The sequence below is a fragment of the Equus quagga genome, chromosome 9 (assembly GCF_021613505.1).
Source record: "Equus quagga isolate Etosha38 chromosome 9, UCLA_HA_Equagga_1.0, whole genome shotgun sequence".
In the NCBI taxonomy this organism is placed as follows: domain Eukaryota; kingdom Metazoa; phylum Chordata; class Mammalia; order Perissodactyla; family Equidae; genus Equus; species Equus quagga.
This window is the reverse complement of record NC_060275.1, coordinates 74404916-74426087: the sequence shown is the minus strand read 5'-3', so window position 1 is coordinate 74426087 and position 21172 is coordinate 74404916. Positions and strand designations below refer to the sequence as shown.

General features: G+C 36.4%; 1 protein-coding gene across 3 annotated transcripts in view; it reads left to right on the top strand.

Moving 5' to 3' along the window:
• IPO11 (importin 11) overlaps window positions 1–21172 on the top strand; it is a 225219-nt gene that overhangs the window by 21287 nt on the left and 182760 nt on the right. For all 3 annotated transcript variants that reach the window (XM_046671978.1, XM_046671979.1, XM_046671980.1), the window contains exons 4-5: window positions 10395–10467; window positions 11919–12122. In XM_046671978.1, the coding sequence (XP_046527934.1) occupies window positions 10395–10467; window positions 11919–12122 (277 nt within the window). The remainder of the gene's footprint in view (window positions 1–10394; window positions 10468–11918; window positions 12123–21172) is intronic.

Sequence of the window (21172 nt, the reverse complement as noted above, 5' to 3'; positions counted from 1 at the left end):
TGTATATCTTCTTTACCCAATCATCAGTTGATGGGCACTTAGGTTGCTTCCACGTCTTGGCTATTGTAAATAATGCTGCAATGAACATAGGGGTGCATGGGTCTTTTGGAATCGCTGATTTTAAGTTCTTTGGATAGATACCCAGTAGTGGGATGGCTGGGTCATATGGTATTTCTATTTTTAATTTTATGAGAAATCTCCATACTGTTTTCCATAGTGGCTACACCACTTTGCATTCCCACCAGCAGTGTCTGAGGGTTCCTTTTTCTCCACAACCTCTCCAACGTTTACTATTTTTTGTTTTGGTTATTTTAGCCATTATAATGGGTATAAGGTGATATCTTAGTGTAGTTTTGATTTGCATTTCCCTGATGATCAGCGATGATGAACATCTTTTCATGTGCCTATTGGCCATCCTTATATCTTTGGAGAAATGTCTGTTCATGTCCCCTGCCCATTTTTTGATTGGGTTGTTTGATTTTTTGTTGTTGAGTTGTGTGAATTCTTTATGTATTATGGAGATTAACCCTTTGTCAGATGTATGATTTGCAAATATATTTTTCCCAATTGGTGGGTTGTTTTTTTGTTTCAATCCTGTTTTCCCTTGCCTTGTAGAAGCTCTTTAGTCTGATGAAATCCCATTTGTTTATTCTTTCTATTGTTTCCCTTATCTGAGATGACATGGTATCCAAAAAGATCCTTTTAAGACTGATGTCAAAGAGAGTACTGCCTGTATTTTCTTCTGGAAGCCTTGTGATTTCAGGTCTTACCTTTAAGTCCTTGATCCATTTTGAGTTCATTTTTGTGAATGGTGAAAAAGAGTGGTTGATTTTCATTCTTTTACATGTAGCTGTCCAGTTTTCACAACAGTGTTGAAGAGACTTTCTTTTCTCCATTGTATGTTCTCAGCTCCTTTGTTGAAGACTATCTGTCCATAGATGTGTGGTTTTATTTCTGGGCTTTCAATTCTGTTCCATTGATCTATGTACCTGTTTTTGTACCAGTACCATGCTGTTTTGATTACTGTAGCTTTGAGGTGTGTTTTAAAGTCAAGGACTGTGGTGCCTCCAGCTTTGTTCTTTTTTCTCAGGATTGCTTTAGCAATTCAGGGTCTTTTGTTGCCCCATATGAACTTTAGGATTCTTTGTTCTATTTCTGTAAAGAATGTCATTGGGATTCTGATTGGGATTGCGTTGAATCTGTAGATTGCTTTACGTAGTATGGACATTTTAACTATGTTTATTCTTCCAATCCATGTACATGGAATGTCTTTACATCTCTTTATGTCATCATCAGTTTCTTTCAGGAAGGTCCTGTAGTTTTCGTTGTATAGGTCTTTCACTTCCTTGGTTAAATTTACCCCAAGGTATTTTATTCTTTTTGTTGCAATGGTGAATGGGATTGTGTTCTTCAGTTTTCTTTCTGTTAGTTTGTTATTAGAGTATAGAAATACTACTGATTTATGTAAGTTGATTTTATACCCTGTCACTTTGCTGTAGTTGTTGATTATTTCTGATAGTTTTCCAATGGATTCTTTGGCGTTTTCTATATATAAGATCATGTCGTCTGCCAACAGTTTCACTTTTTCCCTCCCTATTTGGATTCCTTTTATTTCTTTTTCCTGCCTAATTGCTCTGGTCAAAACCTCCAGTACTATGTTGAATAAAAGTGGTGAGAGTGGACACCCTTGTCTTGTTCCTGTTCTCAGAGGGATGTCTTTCAGTTTTTGCCCATTGAGTATGATGTTGGCTGTGGGTTTATCATATATGGACTTTATTATGTTGAGGTGCTTTCCTTCTATACCCATTTTTATCAGAGTTTTTATCGTAAATGGATGTTGGATCTTGTTGAATGCTTTTTCTGCGTCTATTGAGATGATCATGTGGTTTTTGTTTCTCCTTTTGTTAGTATGGTGTATCACGTTGATTGACTTGTGGCTGTTGAACCATCCTTCTGTCCATGGTATAAATTCCACTTGATCATGGTGTATGATCTTTTTAATGTATTGCTGTATTCAGTTTGCCAAAATTTTGTTGAGGACAATTTTTGCAACTATATTCATCAGTGATATTGGCCTCTAGTTTTCCTTCTTTGTGTTGTCCTTGTCTGGCTTTGGGATCAGGATGATGTTGGCTTCGTAGAGTGTTGTAGGAAGTGCTCCATCTTCCTCAATTTTCTGGAATGTGAGAAGGATAGGTATTAAGTCTTTGAATGTTTGATAGAATTCTCCAGAGAAGCCATCTGGTTGTGGACTTTTATTTTTGGGGAGGTTTTTGATTTATGGTTTCAATTTCTTTACTTGTGATTCGTCTATTCAGATTCTCTGTTTCTTCCTGATTCAGTTTTGGGAGGTTGGAAGAGTCTAAGAATTTATCCATTTCTTCTAGGTTGTCCAATTTGTTGTCATATAGTTTTTCATAGTATTCTCATAATCTTTTGTATTTCTGTGGTATCCATTGTGATTTCTCCTCTTTCATTTCTAATTTTATTTATTTGAATCTTCTCTCTTTTTTTCTTAGTGAGCCTGGCTAAGGTTTTGTCAATTTTGTTTATTTTCTCAAAGAACCAGCTCTTTGTTTCATTGATCTTTTCTACTGTCCTTTTTGTTTCACTTTCATTTATTTCTGCTTTAATTTTTATTATTTCCCTCCTTCTACTGACTTTGAGCTTTGTTTGTTCTTCTTTTTCTACTTCTGTAAGGTGTAGTTTGAGGTTGCTTATCTGAGATTTTTCTTGTTTATTGAGGTGAGCCTGTATTGTGATGAATTTCCCTCTTAGTACTGCTTTTACTGCATCCCAAATGAGTTGGTATGATGTGTTTTCATTTTCATTTGTCTCCAGATAATATTTGATTTCTCTTTTAATTTCTTCGGTGATCCACTGGTTGTTCAGTAGCATGTTGTTTAATCTCCACATTTTTGCCCCTTTCCCAGCTTTAAAATTTTAGTTGATTTCTAGTTTCATAGCGTTATGGTCTGAAAAGATGCTTGATACTATTTCAGTTCTCTTGAATTTGTTGAGGCTTGCTTTGTTTCCCAACATATGGTCTATCCTTGAGAATGTTCCATGCGCACTTGAGAAGAGTGTGTAACCTGCTGTTTTGGATGGAGTGTTCTATATATATCTATTAAGTCCATCTTGTCTAGTTTTTCATTTAGTTCTATAATTTTCTTGTTGACTTTCTGTCTGGATGATCTATCCTTTGGTGTTAGTGGGGTGTTGAGGTCCCCTACTGTTATTGTATTGTTGATGTCTCCTTTTAGTTTTGTTAATAGTTGCTTTACATACTTTGGTGCTCCTGTGTTGGATGCATGTATATTTATAAGTGTTATGTCTCCTTGTTGGAATATCCCTTTTTTCATTATAAACTGCCCCTCTTTGTCTCTCTTTACTTGTTTTGCTTTGAAGTCTACTTTGTCTGATATAAGTATGGTGACACCTGCTTTCTTATGTTCACTATTAGCTTGGAGTATCATCTTCCATCCCTTCACTCTGAGTCTGTGTTTGTCTTTGGGGCAGAGATGTATTTCCTGGAGGCAGCATATTGTTGGGCCTTGTTCTTTAATCCATCCCACCGCTCTGTGTCTTTTGATTGGAGATCAATCCATTTACATTTAGAGTGATTATTGAAATGTAGGGGCCTGATGCTGCCATTTTATCACTTGTTTTCTGGTTCTCCTGCATTTCCTTTGTTTATCCTCCCATGAATTTTGGACTAACAATTCAGGTAGGTAGTTTTCTATATTGACTTTCTTCTTATTTGTAATTTGTGTCTCTATTCTTGTTATTTGTTTAGTGGTTACCCTGTGCTTTGTATAAAACATCTCATAGATGAGATAGTCCATTTTCTGCTAGCCTATTATTTCCTTAGATTAAGCCATTCCATCCCTTTCCTCTTCTCCTTCTAGGTTATTATTGTCAGATCTTTTTTTCTTCTTCTTGTGTCATGAGTTTGTGGTTAAAATGACAAGATTATATTTATTCTTGGTGTTTCCCTCCCTTTTTTTTATTTTTTTAATCTTTTTTTCTTTTTCTCCCCAAAGCCCCCTGGTACATAGTTGTATATTCTTCATTGTGGGTCCTTCTGGTTGTGGCCTGTGGCATGCTGCCTCAGCGTGGTTTGATGAGCAGTGCCGTGTCTGCGCCCAGGATTTAAACCAACGAAACACTGGGCTGCCTGCAGTGGAGCATGCGAACTTAACCACTCGGCCACAGGGCCAGCCCCGCTTCCTTTTATCTTTAATGTTATACTTAAGCATTTGCTACCCTGTTCTGATGTATAGCTGCAATTTTCTGATTTTGTCTTTCTACTTACTTCCTTTCCTCAGGGTTTTGTAACCCGCCCCAGGTATGAGTGTCTTCCTGAGCATTTCTTGTAGGGGGCTCTTGTGGCAATGAACTCCCTTAACTTTTGTTTATCTGGGAAAGTTTTTATTTCTCCATCATATTTGAAGGATATTTTCGCTGGATAGAGTGTTCTTGGCTGCAAGCTTTTCTCCTTCAGAGTTTTGAATATATCATTCTACCCTCTTCTAGCCTGTAACGTATCTTCTGAGATATCTACTGACAGCCTGATGGGAGTTCCTTTGTAGGTTATTTTCTTCTGCCTTGCTGCCCTTAATAATTTCTCTTTGTCGTTGACTTTTTCAAGCTTCACTACTGCATGCCTTGGGCTTGATCTTTTTACATTGATAAAGTTTGGAAATCTATTCACTTCTGTCACATGAATTTCCAGCTCCCTCACTGTGTTTTGGAAGTTCTCAGCTATTAATTCTTTATACAGGCTTTCTGTCCCCTTCTCCATCTCTTCTCCTTCTGCGATGCCTATAATCCTTATGTTGCATTTCCTAATTGAGTCGGATATTTCTCTGAGAGTTTCTTCACTTCTTTTTAGTCTTAGTTCTGTCTCCTCCTCTGTCTGAAGCATTTCTATATTCCTATCCTCCAGATTGCTAATTCTGTCCTCCATATTGTCAACCCTACTGTTCAGAGAGTCCAGATTTTTCTTAATTTCCTCCATTGTGTTTTTCATCTCCAACATTTCTGATTGGTTCTTCTTTATAGTATCAAGCTCTTTTGTGAGGTAGCTCCTGAACTCCTTGAGTTGTCTATCTGTATTCTCTTTTAACTCACTGAGTTTGTTAATGATAGCTATTTTGAATTCCTTGTCATTTAGGTTATAGATTTCAGTGTCTTTGGGATTGTTTGCTGGGTAATTGTCATTTTTCTTCTGTTCTGGGGATTTAATGTATTTTTTCATACTGCTTGATGTTGTGAATTTATGCCTCTGCATACAGAGTTTGGTTACTGCGCCCACTTGCTTTTACTGGTGGGGAGGGGTCAGCAGCTGTGTAATCTGCACTGACCAGGATCCCTGTCAGCTGTTCTGACCGAGTCTGGGCCCCTTCTCATGTTTGCAGTGGTCCTGTGGGGTCTCCCATCAGCTGTGGGAAAAATCACAAGGGGGCTTCGAGTTGCTGGTGCCTGCTCTCACACACCACATAGACACACTCCCTCCTTCGGGTCTGCAGCAGTGTTGTGGGCTTTCACAGCCGCCAGAAGCTGGTTCACCTAGACTTGCAGCTCTGCCACCATCAGGTCCAGCAGGATCTCACTTGACCACTCTGGGCCACAGCAGAGCTATGGGTATCTAATGCAGCCAGTGGTTAGCTCACCCAGCCTCGCTACTTGTGCCTCAGGGCCTCCCAGCCTTTGTGTTTGCTGGGCGGGGCCTCTCCACTAAGACCAAGTAGAGGCTTTCCCTGTGGCTGCTGTGGGGCTCTGCATTTTCCCGCTGGACCAAGGAGCAGTCATGCCGGGGCTCTGAATTGTCACTGCCTGCTTGTGTGGTCCCGCTGGGTGTCACTTGCCCCCTTGGGGCCACAGCAGGGCTGTGTGTGTTAAATGCAGCCAGCTGAGCCCCTTCTTCCCCGGGGCCTCCCAGCATTTGTGTTTGCTGCACGGAGCCTCTCTGCCAAGGCTGAGTAGAGGCTTTCCCAGTAGCTGCTGTGGGACCCTGAATTTTCCCGTTGGACTAAGGAGCAGTCGCAGGGGAGCTTAGGGCTGTAGTCACTTGTTTCCATAGTCATGCCGCTGATGCGCATGCCCACCCTCAGTGCCGTGGTGGTGCTATGAGTGTGTCAGCCAGGAGAGTGTCACTTGCCGGTACTAGGCTGTCTAGGGGTCATAGAGTTCTCGCCTATCTCCACTTCCTCCCAGGTGGAAGTCTGTCCACATTCCTATGTATAGCAGCATGGGTCTCTCAGGCGTCCTGAGGTGCTGTGTGGATATCCTTTGTTGAACAATGAATGTCCAGTTAGTTTTAGCTTGAAGGGGGAGAGACAAAGAAAACTGCTCACTCCGCCATGTTACTGATGTCACTCCGCCTTTTCACTTTGTTAATGGTGTCTTTTGATGAGAAGTCCTTCATTTTAATGAAGTTCAGTTTAGCTACAATTCTTTTGGGGCATATTTACAAAATTTTTGCTCTACTCTAGGTCATGAAAATACTCTGTTTTCTGCTAGAAGCTTTGTTTTACTAGTCACATTTAGGTGAAAGATCTGTCTGGAAGTGCTTTCTGTGTGGGGTGCGTATGTGAAGTAAGGGTAGCACTGTGGCTTCTTTCCCTGTCACGTTTCAGAGGTTCCCTTTTTATAAATCGAGCACTTCAGATGTATGGATCTGTTTTTGGATTCACTGTTTTGTCCTGTTGGCCTATTTGTCTACCCGTGCTTTAGTTATTGTATTTTATAAGGCTTGATGTACTTTCTATTACTTTTTTGAATTTATTTTTATTTATTTTGTTTTTGAGGAAGATTAGCCCTGAGCTAACATCTGCTGCCAGTCCTCCTTTTTGCTGAGGAAGCCTGGCCCTGAGCTAACGTCTGTCCCCATCTTCCTCTACTTTATATGTGGGATGCCTGCCACAGCATGGCTTGATAAGCAGTGTGCTGGTCCACGCCCAGGATCTAAACTGCTAACCGTGGGCTGTCGAAGCAGAATGCAAACTCAACCACTGTGCCACCAGGCTGGCCCCACTTTTTTGAATTTAATTTGCTATTTGTTTTGTAGCATTTCGGGCTGGAAGCTTAGATAAATGATTTTCAGTTTTTGTTCTTATATATTCATTTAAAACATTAAGGCTTTTCTTATAATCATGGCTTTAGTTCAGTTTCACAAGCATTGAGATGTAGTATTTTCATTACCATTCAGCTAAAAACATTTAAAAATTTCTCGTTTTTTCTTTTTAGACTCATAGATTAATTAGAAGTATATCACCTAATTTCCCAACATGTGAGGCTTTTTTTAGTTGTTTTTTTTGGTTACTGATTTCATTCTTTGCAATATGCTGTCTTGCTTTTTGATCCCAGCATATGGTATTTTAGTAAATGATTTATGTGCACTTGAAAGGAACATATGTTTTGCTGTTGTGGATTATAATGTTTTATATATGTAAATTAGGTCAAATTTGTTAATTATATTATCCAAATCTTCTCTATCCTTATTGATTTTGTGCTTTCTCCCTCATTTACTGAGAGAGGTGTATTAATCTCCAAATATGATTATGGACTTGCCTATTTCTTCTTTTCATTCTGTTTTTGTTCTCTGTATATAGAGGCTTGATTAGGATCATAGAAGGTCAGGGTTATTATATTCTTGTAGAGTTGACCTTGTCTTAATTATGAAATGTTCCTCTGTATCTCTGACAATGTGTTTTGGCTTAAAGTCTAGCTTGCCTGATATTAATAGAGCCACACCAGCCATCTCATGGTTGCATGGTATATCTTTTTCTTTCAATATTTCTTTGTTGTTTTATTTAAAATGTTTCTCTTATGAGCAGAAATAGTTGGCTTTTGTTTTTTACCCAATCTGATAAATGTTGTCTTTTAATTTTAGTATTACACCTATTTACATTTAATGTAATTACAGATAAAGATGGTTAAAGCTACCATCCATTATTTGTTTTTTTTTTGTTTCTGTCTGATCTTTGCTCTCTCCTCCCTTTCTTATCTTTCCTGCCTTCCTTTGGATCATTCAAGAAATTTTTTGTTACTCAGTTTTTCCCTCTACAAGGCTACTGGGACACTTTTATTATTCAAGTGATTTTCCTAGGGATTATGACACGCATTCTTGACTTATTAGAGACTGTCTTGGATTAGTACTTTACTTCCTTCAGATAATGCAAGAACCTTATGGTACTTTAACTCCATTTATGTCTTCCTGTCTTTTATGCTCTTGTTGTTGAGTACTTTAATTCTGCATATATTTTAAACTCCACAAAATACTGTTTTATATTATTTTGCTGGCAGTATTCATTTAGATTTATGTTTCTAGTGTTTTTTACTCCTTTCTTTATTAACTGTGCTTCCTCATGGATCTGTTTGTCTTCTGCCTGCAGAATGACCTTTAGCATTTTTTTAGTGCATATCTGTTAGTGAACTCTCTCAGAAGCAGAAGTCCTATTTTTCTCATTATGTTTCAATCTGGATATTTTCCACTGACCTGTCTTCCATTTTGTTATGTTTATTTCACTGATTGTGTTTATCAGTTCTAGGATTTCTTTTTGGTATTTTTTAAAAAACAGATTTCAGTTCTGTGGTGAAATTCTTGATCTTTCACGTATTCTCTTGAATATAATCATCAAAAGTGTTGCAAGTGTGATTTGGTAGCTGCACTGTCTGTATTTCCTGCTGCTGTTTGTGTTTTGATTTCAGTTTTTCCTTTTTTGTAGTATGCCTGGGAAGTTTTGATTGAATGTTGAACATTGTATAGGGACAATTGGAGAGACTTTGAATTCTGTTATCTTTCTCCAGAGAGAACTTAATTCTAATTTAATAGAATATGGCCTCAATCTTCATCTGGTTGAAGGTGGTCTCTTTCTGGTTTACTCTTGATCCCAGGTTTTAGCCTTCCTGGGGTTTCAGCTTCAAGCCTTGGGTATGTACCAAAATATTGCCTTCTTGGGTCCTGAACTTCAATTTCTGTCTTTCCAGCATTGTGAGACCTGCTGAAACCTCTCCTTAGCTCTTTTAGTCTCTTAGTTGCTACTTTTAGCTTGATTTTTTGTGAGCAGACACCTCAAAGAGAAATGTACTGATTCATCACAGTTCATTTCCCTTCTTTTTAAGACCCCTGTCTCTCAAGTCCTGGCTGTCTAGGTTGTTTTTAGATGGTATATTAATTTCCTAGGGCTGCTGTAAGAGACTGTCACAAACTGGGTAGCTTAAAACAATACGAGTGTATCCTTTCACAGTTCGGGAGGCTAGGAATCTAAAAAATTCACATGCTGGGCAGGGCTGTGCTCCCTCTGCAGGCTCGAGGGAGACTCATTCTTTCTTGTCTCTTTTTAGCTTTTGCTTGTGGTCAGCAATCCTTGGCGTTCCTTGGCTTGCAGCTGCATCACTCCAATCTCTGCCTCCATTGTCACTGGGCTTTCTGTTCGTGTGTCTCCTCTGTGTATCTGTCCAAATTTTCCTTCTCTTAGGAAGGTAACTGGTCTTAGGACTAGGGCCCACCCTAACTCAGTCTGACCTCATTTTAACTCAATTGCGTCTGCCAAGCCCCTATTTCCAAAGAAGCTCACATTCACAGATACCTGGCATTAGAACTGGAACATGTCTTTTTTTGGGGGGATACAGTTCAACTCAACATATGCCTTAAAATTTTTATTTTAAATTGTAAGGAACTTTTATAGCTGATTTTATTAGGACCGTTTGTCTGTTACAAGCTACTTTATCGTGGCCGTAATGGAAAAACCTTAAAATGAGTACTTTAAAAGAAATAATGCATTCATCTGGTTCAAAATTCAAAATGTATGTGATTTTATACAGTGAATATTCTCCATCTCTGTCCTTTTGCTATCTAGTCTCCTTCCTCATTTGTAGTAAAAATTATTAGTATAGTGTTTATTCTTTCCAGAGATGTAGAATGAAAGATTTTAAACTAGTTGATTTCTAATAAGTCTTATATCCAAAACATTCTCTGATTCCTGATGCCTTTCTGCACAGAATAACCTCACTCTGATTTTATAAAAGAAGTCAGTGGAAGGCAATAGCTACTCATACAGATTTTTTTTTAGTCAACCATTAATTTTTTGATAGGCAACTAGTTTTACATCAATAAAAGCAACCTTGAAGCATCACATTCTTTACTCTGGATTTGTATTATTTCCTATTGCTTATTATTTTGTGGTTCTTATTCAATTGTGAAGGAATTCCTTTTGAATTACTTGATGTGCCAATATACAAGTAATGGAAATAATTCTATTTATTTACCCAAAGCAATCAGGGACACCTTGTTTGAAAGGCTTTTTATTGTTAAAATTCTCCATGGTGCTTACCTGCATTCATCATTAGACACTGTTCTCTTGCATAATAAATACATCTTTTTACAGTGCTCTCTCAGAGGAAGAGAAATCTACGTTACGTGCAGGGTTAATCACCAACTTCAATGAACCAATAAACCAGGTTAGTGAGAAAATGAATGCTAAGTATTCTTTCTCTTCCCTTAATTTTTGCTTATTTTCCAGACTTATTTTGTTTCTCAGCATTAAAAATAAAATCTTATTCCATAATGTCCATTTGTGATGTTTATACACACTTCTCTGTTGGTTTTTAAATTTTGAGATCCAGTTCTAGCTATTAAGAATTTTGGTTAGATTTGGCTTTTAATGATTTAAAACTCAAAAGTCTTTTTAAGATATACTTATGTTTTTTTAACTTCCGCAGTTTTTAAGCCAATATTGAAAGCAAATCTCTATATATTTGTAGTCTTACTGCATAGAAATTAATTTTAATGATTTAGATGACTGTTCCATTCCCCTTGTTTAAATTATAGGATGGCTTCAGGATTTTGTCTATCTCTTTCATCATATTTTTCAATTCCCATTACTATGTGGGAGATAGATAGTAGATTATATAGTTTTATGTTTTCCTTCCTTTATAGTGAGATTTTTCTCCTAAGAATAAAATTTTTGCTTATGGATACAAGAATTCTTGAATTTTTCCAAGTTACCACTATTTCTTGCATTTTACTCTTTTAGTTTGAATATTAAAGTATGCTGTATTTGGAGGTATAACTAGTGCTGTTGTTTCAGCCTATTTAAATGATCTCAGTTCTGTGCTCTGCATTTCCTTGACTAAGGAGATGAGGGAGGTTGAAGAGGAACAGAGTTCCTCTCACCAGGGGGAGGAGGCAGGGCAGGGCTTTGGGTGGTTGAAGAGTCAGTCATTGCCCAGATATCTGTCAACCAGCATTGGGAAAACACTGATCTGTACAAATGTCGTTAGTTAAATACTAATTATTGATGTTTATTTCTACTCTTAGGTCAGTGGTTCTCAAACTTCACGGTCTTAGAACTTCCTTATACTGCTAAAATAAAACTCCATAGTGTTATATCTGTTAATATTTACTGTATTAGAAATTAAAACTGAGAAATTTAAAAATATTTATTAACTAAAAAATAAAATCATTACTTGTTAACATAAATAGAATTTTAAGAAATGAAGAATAACTATTTCCCCAAACAAGAAATATTTAATGAGAAGAATGACATTGTTCTGTAGTTTTGCATATCTCTTTAGTTTATGGCTGTTTAAAAGAGGACATCTGGATTTTCATATCTGCTTCTTCATTTACTGTATTATGATGTATTATTTGGTAGAAATTGTATGAAGAAAATCTAGCTTCATGTTGATAGGTTATTGGGAAAGTGGGGGACCTCAGAGAGAGGATCTTAGGCCCCTTGGGGATCCATAGACCACACTTTGAGAACCACTTTTAAGCAGTTGTTCATTGAAATCTTATTCACTTCTGTCAAATTATAGTTAACCAAAAAGGTAATTTTCAGCTATGAATGCATTCCTTAGCCATTGCTTTATTTTCTTATGTTTATTTTTGATTAATATTTTCCCTCTAGATTGCAACTCAGATTGCAGTGCTGATTGCAAAAGTTGCTCGATTGGATTGTCCCAGACAGTGGCCTGAACTGATTCCCACTCTTATAGAATCTGTGAAAGTCCAAGATGATCTTCGACAGCACAGAGCATTACTTACCTTCTATCATGTTACCAAGACTCTGGCATCGAAACGTTTGGCTGCTGATAGAAAACTGTTTTATGATGTAAGTGATTTAATATAGTTAAATTTTATTATGAAAACTGTGCTACTTGTATAAAAATGTCTATAATTTTACCTCTCTAAGTATTTTTTGAAAGATTATGAATTCTTTCTAATTGACCTCAAAAGGTTCAGAATAGCTAACTGCTGAAAGATTTTAAGCTGGATAGTGATATGACCAGTAAGATCACTTAATTGCCAGTAAGGGGGATTGGTTGGTAGAGAACATTCTGAAGGCCAGAGAGACTGGTTGAGGCTGTTGAAGTAGTTTAGATGAGATGATATAGCTCTTAAATGAAGCAGTGGTAAAGGGAACATTTAGGAGGGTAGAGAGTTAAAATTTAGAAAGTTAAAATTGACATGCCTAGGTGATTGATGTACGTAGGGGAGATGTAGAAGGAGTCTGACATAACTAGGGAGGTGATAGCTGTTTTATTGGGTGTTGTAGGATGGTTTGTTGAAGAGACTTTCCTTTCTCCATTCAGCTGTTTTGGTGCTTTTGTATTTGACTGTTTTGACCTACTAAAATAGCGATTTTCATATTGTTCAACCTAACATTTTGGATTACACCATATAACAGTGGTGAATCTCAAAGTATTTTTAACAGTGTTCTTACTTAACCTTTGGAATCCTCATTTTGAGGATATGGTTTGGGAATCTACAATTTTAATAGGCTCCCCAGAAGATTCTTATATATGCCAAAGTTTAAGACAGAATGACATTACATTCTCTATTTTTAACCCAGTGAATTTTCTTTTTTTAATATATATTTTTTGTATGTATGAGAGGAAGATTGTCTGTGGACTAACATCTGTGTCAGTCTTCCACTGTTTTGTATGTGGGATGCTGCCACAGCATGGCTTGATGAGTGGTGTGTAGGTCCGCGCCTGGGATGTGTTCCTGTGAATCCTGGGCTGCTGAAGTGAAGCATGTGAACTTGACTCCTACACTACCGGGCTGGCCCTCGCCATGAGTTTTATGAGGGAGGAATGTAGCTTTTACTGTCTGTCTAGCCCAAAGGAATGCACAGAAGTGGATGGTGCTCAATAACTGTTAAGTGAATAAACGGTAGAAGAGGTGACTTAGATACCTTCTAGGTTTCACAGTGATGTAGTGCAAAACTTCTAAAGCAGGAGTTTTGGGAGGATATACCAAACTCAGAGTACCTGGAAAAAAATTTAACTCAGTACCTTTCATTTTGGAATGGAGTAGCTGAACCTAGAAAATGGAGCATAGTAGGGGACGAGGAGGGGAATCTTGTCTGGTGGGGTTGGAGTACAAGATGCATAATTTAAGTGAAGGTAGTATGTGTGGGCAAACATTATTACAAAGAGCAGTTTTGCTGGTTAATAAATTGGCCCTATTATTTTGGTAATCTGAAGTGTGGGAAAATCTTCCTTTTAAAATACATTTACTGTAATGCCAAGATGGTCTTCATGTACTATATTAGTTTCTCACATAAAAAGTCTAAGCTCATAGTTGAGCTAGTTGCTTTGGCAAAGTAGTGCAGTGTGCACTTAAAACTGCTACCGGATGCTCAATGTGTCCCAGCAATTTTTATATCCTATTTTCCTTCCTCAGTAAAATAAATTAAGTTTTTTTCAGGGGTGAGAAATTAGGAAATCAACAGTTGAGAGAAAATTGTGTTCCAGTAACAAAATTGAGCTTGGTTTGACACAAAAAGGAATTAGTTTTCTGTACAACAGCATGCTTTTCATTTAACCTGAATATAAAAAAAAGTTGATGTGAAGTACAGTTAAAATCAAAATCTGGAGTCTTTAAAAGCAAGGAAATTTAAGGTACAAATAACAATTCTAATGTAATTGTAAATGTATTAACCGAATGGTATGTTGTAGACATGATGTATAACTGCATGAAGGTGTGTGCTATGGTAAATGAAGTAATACAAATCTAAATAACAAGAAAAGAGCTTTTGAAGGCAATGTATTTTACTTGTTTTTAGAAATACTGGTTAAGAATCATGGGAAGACCTCGTTTCCAGTGAAGAATTTTTCTTTGTACTGAGCAGTGTTGGGATTTTGAGCAAGACAGTTAAATTTTATGATTCTTTAAAATTTCCTTTCAGTTTTAAAGTTGTATGATTCTATGAGTTTATAATTTTAGGTTTTCTTTATTATTCTAGGTTAATCTGTATAAGCACTATTAAAATTTTGAGATGGAAATCTTAGTTACAGCATAATTTAAATATAGATTTTGCATTTTTAATTACCATTTTTTTCTGGAAGCCATGACCTTTGTACTTTAGTTTTATTCCTTCTTTTGTATTTTCTTAGCATACAGTTAAGTTCTTAACCCACTGACCTAATTAGATTCTTTGCTGTGCAATTTTGGTATATAACCAGTTAAACAGTTTCTTAATTAAGAAATTTTCAAACATATTCTAGTTGAGAGAACAATACAACAAACCCTCATATATACGTCGCCTATATTTAACAGTTCCTAAGCTGTTGTCAGGTTTAATTTTCTTCTGTGCTGGAACAAATCCTGACATGTCATTTCATCCAAAAATATTTCAATATGACTCTCTGAAAAGGACATTTTCCATAACCAGTTTTTATTAGGAATCTTTTAAGGCTGATGTTAGGAATTAATCTTAAGTTCTTCTGCCTGAGAGTCAGTCAACAGATGGTGATTGCATACTGTGTACAAGAGATATGTACAGTACTGAGGGAGGTCAAAGACATAAATACTCTTGACATACATGGGGAAAGTCATAAGGCACAGACTCTCAAAAGTCATTTAGTAAGCTATTAAAATCTGCCACGGAAGAAAACTAAACACTATATTATTTTTATGGTCAAGGTTAAAACTTAGCATAATTTTAAAAACTGAAGGGTCTTTGGTGAATAATATTCCCATTAACTACGCATGTATTATTTGCTTAATGAGAATAAGAGAAAGCTGTGGGGTGAGGTGGTCAAGTTACCATACTGAAAGAGTCTTCTTGATGAGTTACTATGTTTTCTAAATAAACAAACTAAGAAAACAGAACCACATGGCTATTTTGAATGAGTTGGTTAGTGTAAGATGGACCACTCAGTAGTGTAGCAGAGACTTTCACACTCACTTCCTACAAACTTTTAACTTCATGGTGTGATCCTTAGGGGAAAGTCCCAAGAATGTTAAATTCAAGAATGCCAAGGTGCTGCTTACATGGTATAGCTCTAGCCTTCAGGATATTTACAGTGTTGTAAAATTTATTTAAAAGATAAATGTTTATAAGCAAATCATCAAGTAGGTTAAATAGATCTTGTTTTCAGTTTTGTTTGATTCTGATTACCAAACTAAATGCCATGTTGATTGTAGATCTTGTCTCTTGCTCTGCCAAATTTTGTTAGCTTTTTAACACATTATTCAAAGAAGGACTCCTGTAATTTATAAAGGGTCATTCCTGCTGTGAACCAGTGTGGGGATTTAAGTGGATGTGTGTATCTCGGTTTATATAAGTATGAGGGAAAGAGGAAACTTTTGGTGGGAACTTTTAGGGGAGGAGAGACTCAAGGTGACTAACTTGATCCAAAAAAAACAAAGCTGTGCACTGAACAGAAGAGATTTTGAGTATAGTATGGTGCTTGTCCTTCCTCTATGGTTCACAAGGATCTTGTCCAAGTCCTTGGAAAAGGGGCCTGGAATAAGGAGAATAAAAACTTAAAAGACTTATCGTCAAAATCTCTGCCAGTTGCTGCTGTAGCAGTGCTGATTTATGCTTTGTTCTTTTACCATCTCTCTATCCGTCTGACAAATAACTTGCATCCTACTCTGTGCCATTCACTGTATTGAGTGCCTGAGATGCAGCTGTGAACAGAGGTAGGGGCCCAAGTAGAGAGGAGGGTAGTGTCACTTCCTTGTCCCCCTCATTGAGTTGATACTTTGGATACATAAGAGCATTGTCTAGGCCTCAGTGGCTGAAGACAGGCTATGGCTGTTGCTAGGAGTAGAGGACTTCGGATCTGGAAGATGAGTCACAGTGACCCCCCGGGTATGAGCTCTACCACTGGCAGGTTTGAGAACAAAATGAAATTAGGTTTTACTTAAAAAATAGTGTAGTTAACAGATATTATGGGTCTTTAGGAATGCCCTTTACTGAAAGTAAATAAATATCAGTTGAGAGACATTGGCAGTTTGATTGGAGATTGTTTTTGAGATAGGTCTTGTACCTGTCAAAGCTTATGGCCTGACATATTTGGTAATTCACTGTATATGTATGTCATGGTTAAGTGGAAGCAATTTTGTTTGTCATGTATTAAAGAAAAAATTGACTACTGCTAAAATAACGACCTGTTTTGTTGTTAAGAATGTACAGGTTTTTAAAGTTACTTGTTATGAAATTTTTAAAATATACAGGAAAGTAAGGAAAAAATACTAACTGCCATATACTCATCACCTAGATTTAGCAGTGAACATGTTGCCATTTTTGCTTTACTCCTTTTTTTCTAAAGATTTCATATTTTATTACTAAATACTTAAGTATTCATCTGTAAAAAGATTTAATTCTTATGTTAGAATTTTTCACAATTTACTGATTTATTAGACTTTTGTTCAATTGTTCACTAGTCGAACAGCATCCAGTCTAGCAGATAAGGAGCTCCGAAGAGCTGTACAAGGCAAGAGATTTTTATAGGTCGAAGTGAGCAGGAGCAAGGAAGTCATACTGGGCGTTAGCTGGTTGGTTAAAGCAGGGTTGCTTTTCTTACATGGAGCTAAGGGAAATCTTGGAGCCAGGTCACATAACTTATACTGAGCAGGCGTGTGCTGAGTGGTTGACGTGGGCCTGCCTTTTCTGGGAGAGTCCAGCATAGAAACTGAGTTATGTTTTGGTTTGCTGTCATGAAGCTTAGCACGAGCCACTCCATCTTGGGCCAAATCTGGTTGTTTTAACATATATAATCATTTAACTTTTATCATACTTAAGTCAAAATAGTGGTTTAATATGATTTAATTCTTCTATCCAATTTTCTATGTTGTTCTCAGATATATGTTACAAGTGGTTTGATTGAACCGGAAAAATGAATAAGGGGGGTAACACTGTGTTTGGTAATGTCTCTCGAGTATCTTTAGTTTAGAGTAGTATGCATTTCCTTTCTTGTTTTTTTTTCATGCCATTGACTTGTTGAGAAACTGGGTCAGTTGTCTTGTGGGATGTTGTACATTCTGCATTTGTTGATTATATACCTTGTTGATTAAATTCAGGTTAATAAGCAAGTTTTGACAACTAGTTTATGGGTACTTATTGCCCCACTATTAGTGATGAATTACGAGACTTTGCTTTAAAAGTCTTTTGGTGCTGACGTTTCTTAGGTGAAAATTGTCAGGACAGTGGTCCTGAGGCTAAAAAAGTTTAAGAATATTTGAAATGCTAAAAGAAATAAAACTTCCTGTAATGATTTGCTTTTGATATTGAGTCAAGTCTGTGTGCTTCTCACTTGAGTCACTAAGCAGTCAGTGGGTGGCACTGTCTCTTCTGGTTTAGAAAAAGAAAATTCAAGTATTTGGGGTTTTTGTGAACTAGTAACTAAAATGTTTCATTCAATAGCTTATTTTTGTATTGTCTAACTGAAGATTCCCTCCCCCTCCACGTTTTTTGAGCAGAAATTTTTTTATTTCTCCCACTTGCTTGCTTTGTTACTTTGTCTTTTTCAGCTGAGTCTTCTGTAAGCATCCATCACTTGGTGTGCTCTGGAGCAGAGAGAAACTTGTGCAGGGCTCGTGGTTATAGGGTAGCTAGCAATTTCTTCCCAAATTCCTGTGGTTTCTTCCTTCTTTGTTTGTCTCCCTTCTTGCACTGCTGGACTGAAAGGGTCATGCTATTGCGTCGTCATTCCAACTATCCCTAATTGTGTAGAGGCCTTTTGTAGGTTGGCTAAAAAGAATCTTGAATTGGGGCTGTAATAAATGCCTAATGTCCATAACTAGATGCTTAGCTGCAGAAGTGGATTATAAAACAAAGGAAAATATGAATTAAAAATTTTTTTTCCATACTACTGTTTCTTTATTGATTTCTGTCTCAAATGCTATATGCTTTCATTCAACAATACCTACGGCATGCCAAACTCACATGCTTTTCATATCTTTATTCATAATTTAAAGTAATATTTTCATACTAGTACTTCTCAGGGCCAGAAAGAGGGAAGGATTAATAGATCAAGATCTAACTTTGCCATTAATATCTATAAATGTTATGCTATTTATTTTCTTAAAAAAGAGGGATGAAAATTTCAAACATTGATGAAAGTTGCTTAAGGTGGAATGGAGTAGATAGAACCTTTGATTATCTGAATTACTAACTTTCTCACACTTGTTTTAGAGTCAATTTATACATGGAAAAGAGCAAAATAGAGTTTTAATGACTTTGATTCCACCATGATGAAATGCTTTTTTTAATCCAAATCTTGTGACAATAAGAGCCTTTGGGACAGTGTTCAGAGTGTTCTGTGGTATATTTTGTTGTTTCTTTTGGGAGTGAGTAAGGAGGATTTTATGTTTAGTATGCATACTACAATTTGCATTGTGCATATACAGGTGGTGGAATTCTGTAATCCTGGTAGCAGAAGTAGTGCCTGAAAAAATTATAACAAAATAGTTTTGCCCTTTTGCCACCATTATTATAAAATACCTTTAAAATAAATCTGACATGATTTCAAAATATTCTGCTAGTGATTTAAAAGGGTGGCAAATTGTCCCTAATGTTTTCCTTTTTGAGCTCATGCCAGATTTCTTTTGGTCGACTCTGTTTCTCAAGCATAATCTTACTTTTAATTGAAGAGCTAGGGAATGGTTCCCAGTGTTTTCTTTATTGAGTCTGGCATGTAGTGGTAGAGGAGGGTATGAAGAATTAGATAAAAGGCCCTATGACTCTTACGACTAATGAATGGGACCAGCTCCAAATTGTACACACACACATACATAACGCACACACATATAGATACATACCTGCATACATATATAAAACTGAGGAAAACATTCAATTTTTATTAACTATATCTTGCATGGGTACTCTGTAAGTAATAGAACAAAAGGACACATTTTTCTGTTGAGTGGTGAGAAAGAGCTGGGAGCTACTAAAGAACTTGTGAGAAAGATTCCGAGTCAGATAATTCATTGCATCCATATTGAGAGCAGTATCAACCTCGGTGAGTGTGTGGGAAAGTTTTCATTTTTTGTAGTCATGAAAAGAAAATTTTATCATTATTAAATAATTATATAACTTTTAGAGAACAAGATTTACTGGGTTGATTCTGAATGGGTGGGATAGTCTATTTTAGTCTATATTTTGATATTAAAAAGTTTGAATAGAACTTACACAAATAATGCTTATTTCTTTTACTAAATTAGTCTGTGCTTAATTGCTAGTTACTATATTAAGAGACGTTAGAACATAGAGATTAAAAATATAGTCTCTTTGTACCTTCCCTAGTTTAAATGCTGTCTTCCTCATATTAATAGTGCTGTTTGCTCTTGGGCAAGTTGCTTAACTTCTCTACGTCTCAGTTTTCTTATTGTAAATGGGGAATAATAATACCTACTTTTTAGATTGTGGTGATTAAATAAGTTGATACAGGTAAAGTACTGAGGGCCAGAAAGAGGGAAGAATTAATAGATTTAAAGCAGAGTAGGATTCAGTAAATAAAATTCTATCATTATTCTCTTGTTAATATTATTTTTATCACAGATATCATCAATATCTGTGTAAATACTTGTGTCCTGAAAATGCCTTTTAAAAGAGTTCAAGTGAAGGGGGCTCGCCCCGTGGCTGAGTGGTTAAGTTCGCGCACTCCACTGCAGGCGGCCCAGTGTTTCGTTGGTTCGAATCCTGGGCGCGGACATGGCACTGCTCATCAAACCACGCTGAGGCAGCATCCCACATGCCACAACTAGAAGGACCCACAACGAAGAATATACAACTATGTACTGGGGGGCTTTGGGAAGAAAAAGGAAAAAAAAAAAATACAATCTTTAAAAAAAAAAAAAGAGTTCAAGTGACTTCAGGTAACACTGGCACGAAAAAATTTCTATATAAAAATCCTTCTGAACAATTTTAATAGAATCTGTAGTTAGAAGTTAATGTTAAATAAGTCATTTTAAGGAGAAGATGCAAAGAATGCCTATAAAATAATTGAAGTTGTCATTTTGTTGTAAGCAAGAGACAGGTTCAGAGTATAATAGTTTTCTGTTTTTATTTGAAATTTAGATATGGCACCCTTTGGGTTTTGTTTTATTTACTACATAAAGACAGAGTACAAAATAGATCCAAAAATTATAGCCAAGGCTGTAGATTTCATTTTTTTTGTTCAAAATATTTCTACAATAAGAAGTTATGCTTAAGTTTAAAACTTAACTTTTAGGTCTTACGTAAAATTCCCACCCCTTCCCTGCCTCTAAATCCTTCTGTTTCTATTCTTTCATTTTTCTGGCTGACAGATATTTTTATGGTTTATGTGTTTGGAATAGGATGCTGTAACTTAAAATTATACAGTAAATGTAATAAAAATTAGAATGATGGATTTTCTGATTCTAGACATATATTTTAGCCTCATGCTCTCAGAAAGGACTTGACTTACTAAGAAAATTATTAAAGTTTATTGAAGTTATAAGTAAAACTTACAGATTTCTTGGGGTAAAGCCCCCTTTTTTTCCCCTTCAGATTATGTCCACTCTGTTTAGGTTGGGTATTTGCTTCTCTGTTATAATAGTATTTCATGGGATGATGTCAATTTTAGACTTAACTTTTTATGATACTGTTGCTTGTGCTGTAATACTGTGTTGATTGAGATAATTATCTCTACAATATTTTGGCTATAATGTAGCATTAGGATTAAATAATTTGATTTTACTCTCTAAAATATTGCATGCATACTTGAGAATATGCTAAGGTAACTTAAGTAGTCATCGTACCTGTTGTCAAGCATGCACCCAGGTAAGGGAGGGTCAAGGCCTAGCCCTGACTTATCAGTTGGTGAAGAAATGAGTCACTTTTAGATTCAGACTGTTTATTACTTATCTTAGAGGAAAGAAGTTAGCCATCAGTACCAACTC